At 50.2% G+C, this 6,331-nt stretch overlaps 1 protein-coding gene across 1 annotated transcript; it reads left to right on the forward strand.

Annotated features, from left to right (window-relative positions):
- The first annotated feature begins 3,632 nt into the window (after positions 1–3,632).
- Positions 3,633–4,966, forward strand: LOC606309 (histone H1-like). Its single transcript, NM_001405833.1, has 2 exons — positions 3,633–3,984; positions 4,078–4,966. The coding sequence occupies exons 1-2, from the start codon at positions 3,808–3,810 to the stop codon at positions 4,612–4,614; spliced, it is 714 nt and encodes a 237-aa protein (NP_001392762.1). The 5' UTR covers positions 3,633–3,807; the 3' UTR covers positions 4,615–4,966.
- The last annotated feature ends 1,365 nt before the right edge of the window (positions 4,967–6,331 follow it).

Genomic DNA, 6,331 nt, shown 5'->3' on the forward strand with positions numbered 1-6,331 from the left:
CCCCCTGGATTTCATTGGGGTGGGACCCATCGTTTACCCGTTTCCAATCCCAACACTCCTCATCAGCGAGTATGTAAAATCCTTAAGTAACCTTTAGTAGGTCTAGCATTGTTCCTGCAGTTAATCAGGCCAGACATCATTCACCCACTCCACAAGTCCAGTGTTTACACCTCCATGAAAATAGAAATAGAAATTTTAACACGATGAACAATTAAATATCCATGTAATAAAGCTTTCATCTTTAAGCAAACTTACTCCCTTCATCCGCGAATAGGTGTACATCTAACTTTTGTCCTGAGTCAAAGTTTTAAAAATTTGACCAACCTTCTAGGAAAAAGTAGCATCATTTATGGCATCAAATTAGCATCATTAGATTCATTTTGAAATGTACTTTCAGAATATACCAATTTGATGTCATATATGCTACTACTCTTTTCTGTAAATTTGGTCAAACTTTTAAAACTTTGACTGAAGACAAAAGCTAGATGTACACTTATTCGCGGACGGAGGGAGTAGTGGTGATCCTTTGTATTACTAACATCACATTAAATATCTATGTGATAATTTGACTTGCATGACGAGCAAAACTATCATGCAAATTGAGCACTAACTAACTACTGCTCACTAACTCATTACTTTGCTCACTACACAACTAACTAGATTAAACACTGACCAATAGACCATTCACGGAATAATCTGCTAATTAGTTACATAGCAACCGTGACCTCATTACTTTGCACAATAGTAGCATCTAACTAATTAGTTTACATTTGGAGCATTCCTTGACAGTGAGCTAATTTCAGCACAGGTCAATTATTTCAAACAAACTCGACAGTGTGCTAATTTCAACAAAGATAAATTGTTTCGTACAAATCTGACTGTGAGCTAATTACACAAAAGTGCAATTGTTTCAAACAATATTCCTAATGAACAATCAACCCTGAATCCGCTTCCACTACTTTCAACAATTCAATTACAATACACGTAGGATTTAAAGTAGAGGAAATACTCACATTCACAACACACCCGTAGAACTTCCTCCCATTGTGGATCTCTTCAAAAACCACACATCTCTAAGTCTAGCATTGTGGAGGAGGCATTACAGAGGGACATCCACATCAACACCAAAGAAATCTAAGTCTTTAGTGGTACCATGAACCTGCTAACGGAAGCAAAACCAGAAGAAATCGAAGCAACACAAGTCAAATCAGTGCTCAAATTGAAAATCCCCAAACACAAACCCTAGTACATAAATTGCGCATGTACGGGCTCAGATTCATGTTCGTTATTCCACGACGACATTGCACAACGGTAGCGAGCAGTCGCAGGGCCGGCAGCGGCGGCGGTTGTGAGAGAGGAGAGAAGGAAAAGAGAAAGTGAGGGCACGAGAGAGATAAAGAGAGAGCGTTGATCATCTTCCCCATCCGACGTGGCGCTGACTAGCAGGCCCGGGCTGTCAGAAACGTGTTTTAATCGCCGGCGACTCCTATTAACGGACGTTTGGGTCACGCCGTCTTCCCCGTCCGACGTGGCCCTGGCTAGCGGGCTCAGGCTGTCATAAACGTGTTTAAATCGACCAAATCGGTTCACTACCGTTTCCTGAGAAAAATCACGTCAAGGTTGATGGTATTGTAGCGGACGAGAATGTTGTAGTTTTATGCTATTTATCACTCAGCTATTTATCCAGGCAGAAACCAATATCCCGGAGATTGGTGTGACGCTCAAGATACATATACAATGGTGCAGGACGAGGCAGCACGGCGACTTCTGCTTCCAGCCGCTCCATCGCCGGCAGACTTCTGCTTCCAGCCGCTCGATCGATCGCCGGCGACGTTCCTATGATCCTATCGCATAGACAGAGCTGCTGGACGGCACAACACAAAGGGTACGCTTTCACCGGCGCAGGTCTCGTCCCTCTCGGTGACAGACAAGTTAACGGCCACTCGGTGTACATGCACGCACGCGTCATCATCAAGCGAACATTTGTAACCGGTGGACGTGCTGTAATCATACGATGTGCTGATACGGATGGCAAGCTGCTTGCTCCGTGACAAATGCATCTTTTTAGGTTCTATAAAAAGAGATGGGACGGTGTAATACATACAAGGTGGAAAGTGATGTCAAATTAGGTGGAGAGGTCAACTTTCGGGTCACATTATAACTTATAACCGGTGCAGCAAGTGGAAGAATTACACTTGCATGGTTAAATTATACCGCTAGATGTTCATGTTAACTCCAATTCCATGAATCAATGGAGTGAAACCAATCCATGGCGATGTTTAATAAGCTCACACATGTTTGCCTGAGCCGATGGCACACCTCACACCTGCATGTACAGCGGTGGCAAGAACACACCATCCATGCCATCCTCTTGGTCGATCTTGTCCGGACGCGATCAATCCCGCAGCTTAGGATTCATCAAAGGTTGAATGTTTAAGATCGATCTCCATGAACCAAGTTCTTGAGTTTGCGTATGTTACACGGGTCACCCAGGAAGGATCACCATGAGCCGAGACCATGCAACTATATCTGATAGCAGTACCAATCAGTGTGGTACAAAATAAATAATCATCCTCTTGGCATACTTCAATTGGCTCGTCGTTTGCATTTTGGAAACTTGATGGATTCATATGTGTTGGGATGTTGCCGTGATCAGCTCGATCGAACGATCATGGTGTTTGGCCGAGAGCACTATACACCCAACCCCACTCTGATCTCTTCCTGGACAGAATTCTTGATCCCAACTGTAGCCACGACTTTCAAAATTTTCATTCCAGTTTGTCGTTCCAGGGAAGATTAGATACAAATCTGCGTCGTGCATCGAGAAATCATTCGAAGTTATGAACAATTTTGATCCCGCATGTAGAACAAAGCCAGCTTGTATCACCTGGTAGACTTTCCCCAGCCACAAGAACAAACACTGATCATTCCAGTGCAAATTAATCTGGACTCAAGTGTGACATCGCAAATGCAGCAGCTGGGAAGCCTTCCCCATGTCCACGCCTGCGGGAGCACGGCGGTCCTCCGGCGAGCCGGCCGGCCACCGCGCCGGTGAAGGGAGCAAAGCTGGGCTGAACTCACACACCACCAGCAAAGGTTGCCACAGAGTTGTGCAACTTGGGTCGCGTTCCATCGCCTCGTAGCCTATCGAAACCATGTCGGACCAGCCTGTTTCTTGTACGCAGATGTTGCTACGTTATCCTGCTACAACACCATGCCGGAAAACCCCATCGTTCGCCGGTGCACCCCGTGCCGCCGGCCGGAAATCTCCAGCAAACTCACACGAAGGCACCATCCTGACCAGTCCCTGATCACCGACGCATTTCTCCCAGAATACAGAACCAAATCACACAAACCCGACCTTGTTACAAAGACATTATCCGTACCTACACAATGCAGAAAATTTCGGTCGAATCGGTGGAGAGGAGCCGGAGATATTCGACCGGAAATCGAGAGGAGAAGCACACTCTGGAAGCCTGGAGGCTGGTTCGCGAGCCGGGGAGGCCAGCGAGGGGGGCGGCAATCCGCGGCATCGGATGCGGCGCGTGGACGGCCGTTGGATGGAGACAGATCGGACGTCGCGCGTTTGATGCGGGGCGCTAGGGGGAGTGATCCGCGGCAACGCCCTCTCGACCAATCAGCGCGCGGCTTTCGGCACCCTCCGGCTCTCCCGTCTTCCCGACGTCTCCCACTATTTAACCAGCGCTCCCTCCGCCCCGACCTACTCACCCAGCTCACAAGCATCTCTCTCTCACCTCCGGCGAATAACACACCAGAGCTCACCTCTCCCCTCGCTTCCCCGCGAAAATGTCGACTGACGTGGCTGCCGCTGACATCCCGGTGCCTCAGGTGGAGGTAGCCGCCGACGCTGCCGTTGACACACCGGCGGCGAAGCCGGCCAAGGCGCCCAAGGCGGCCAAGGCCAAGAAGTCCACTGGCCCGAAGAAGCCCCGCGTCACCCCGGCCCACCCGTCCTACGCCGAGGTAAGCCCCCCGACCCCTTCGCCGTCGTCCCTCGTTTTGTCTGTTCTTCCATGTTTCCCCTGATCTGACTTTGGTTTTGGTTCCTGTGCGCAGATGGTGTCGGAGGCGATCGCCGCCCTGAAGGAGAGGAGCGGGTCGAGCACCATCGCGATCGGCAAGTTCATCGAGGACAAGCACAAGGCGCACCTCCCGGCCAACTTCCGCAAGATCCTGCTGACCCAGATCAAGAAGCTCGTCGCCGCCGGCAAGCTGACCAAGGTCAAGGGCTCCTACAAGCTCGCCAAGGCCCCCGCCGCCGTCAAGCCCAAGACGGCGACCAAGAAGAAGCCCGCCGCCAAGCCCAAGGCCAAGGCGCCAGCCAAGAAGACCGCCGCCAAGTCGCCGGCCAAGAAGGCCGCCGCGAAGCCCAAGGCCAAGGCCCCAGCCAAGGCCAAGGCCGTCGCGAAGCCCAAGGCGGCGGCGAAGCCGAAGGCGGCCGCCAAGCCCAAGGCCAAGGCCGCCGCCAAGAAGGCGCCGGCCGCCGCGACCCCGAAGAAGCCCGCCGCCCGGAAGCCGCCCACCAAGCGGGCGACCCCGGTGAAGAAGGCCGCGCCGGCCAAGAAGCCCGCGGCCAAGAAGGCCAAGAAGTAGAGCCCCGCATGACGGACCTAGATGCCCTGGCGGTAGTATTGAGTAGCCTAATTCTCTGTTCGGTGTTGTCAGTCAAGAGCTTCTTGACTGTGTCTTGGGCGGCGGTGGGCTGTAAATCTGATCTATCTGTGCCGGGGGTGTACCCTTTGTGTCGAGGAAGAGTGATATCCATGGGAATCAGTTGTACTAGTAGCAGTAATCTGTGTAATTTAGTCTTTTTTATTATTGCAGCAATGTCCATGAGCTATTTGTCAGAATTACTGTGTTTCATTTGCCAAATCTGATGCCAAGATTGTTCATGTTACCTGCTCTGAGAGCCTGCGGATATGGAAGGAGAATTGAGATCTAAAATTGAGTTCGTATCTTTAGTATGATTCTGCGTTATATGTATGTATCTTTAGTATGACTCTTTATGGAGAAAGTAAAAAAGGGGGGCCTGGAAGAGATGGATGATGCTCGTCGGGCTGATGCAGTGAGGTGAATGGAACGTGACACACAGAGAACAGTAAGCTAACTAGGCCGTCCATGGTGATGCCGGCGGTGTCCGTCGGCCGTCGACACGTGGGAATGCCTGCTTTCAGCGAGATGTATGGTGGCTGCGGCGCAAGATTCGCAGGAGCCTCTCCGTTTGGGTGGGGCGGGCAGTGGCAGAGACGTTTCGGGTGGGGGCGCGCGCTTTCGCTTTCAATTTTTTGCCTTGCTACCCGTCCCGCCTGCAGTGTTTCCCCTTCCGCGCTTCCGAAACCTATGCGAGTGGGCAGCAAGCGTGTGGATGTAGGAGTACGTTCTACAGGAGTGGCTAAACGTGGGCCTGTTTGATTGAAGCCTACGTGTATGCCACACTTTTCTTTTGCCAAATGTGTGGCAAGCCACAACATTTGCGGCGAGTAAATTGTTAGCCACGGTTGTGGCAGGACTTGACAATAAAACTTGTGTATGACATGTGGGGTTGGGTGCTAAAAAAATCATGGCACGCCATGAACGAGGCAAAGAAACAAACACTAGGCTAGGCTAAGAAAGTGTGGCATGCCTAACATGTCAGGACCCAAACCAAGGAGACACTGAAACTGAAGGTTCAAGTCAGTGTCGAATTATTGAAGACAGCGATTCAGTTAACTGATGGTGCAGATCCAGGAATGGCTCACACGTGGAATTGGACGGCTCAGATGGACCTCGCCGTCAGTTACCGCTTTACTTTAAACCGAGTCACTTTTTAGTACTGCAAGTTGTTATACCGCCGTAATTCTAATACGGCTACTTATAGTCCGTCCCGATTCAGAAGACCCTAAGTTGTACTTCCTCCGTCCCATAATATTATGGGATAGAGGGAGTAATTCACAATTCTCCTATCTAGGGCAGAACTAGCTACCTTCCATGTAAGACGGGGTATCTGTGAGTGAATTCTTCAACCGAAGTCCTTGATTTCTCACTTGATCTTGTTGATAATTGTGTGGATCAAAGATTTTTCGTCGAATCGGTCCTCACAAAGGCACCAGAGTGCAGATTGTCGGTGGCGACATACCGACGGTGAATTGGGAAGAGGAAGACGAGGGGTTGGGCTCTCTCATAACACCCCGTCCCTCTATGTTTGCGGCGGCAATGGAGTACACTGTGACAGTGAAAGTAGTGGCTGCGAATCATTCATGCACAAACCAACAAGTCCGATAAGGTTGCTCAGAGATACTCTCCTTGCGGTAAAATTCCTGTGTCTGGCGTT

This window comes from Triticum aestivum, chromosome 5D (genome assembly GCF_018294505.1).
Source record: "Triticum aestivum cultivar Chinese Spring chromosome 5D, IWGSC CS RefSeq v2.1, whole genome shotgun sequence".
NCBI classification, from domain to species: domain Eukaryota; kingdom Viridiplantae; phylum Streptophyta; class Magnoliopsida; order Poales; family Poaceae; genus Triticum; species Triticum aestivum.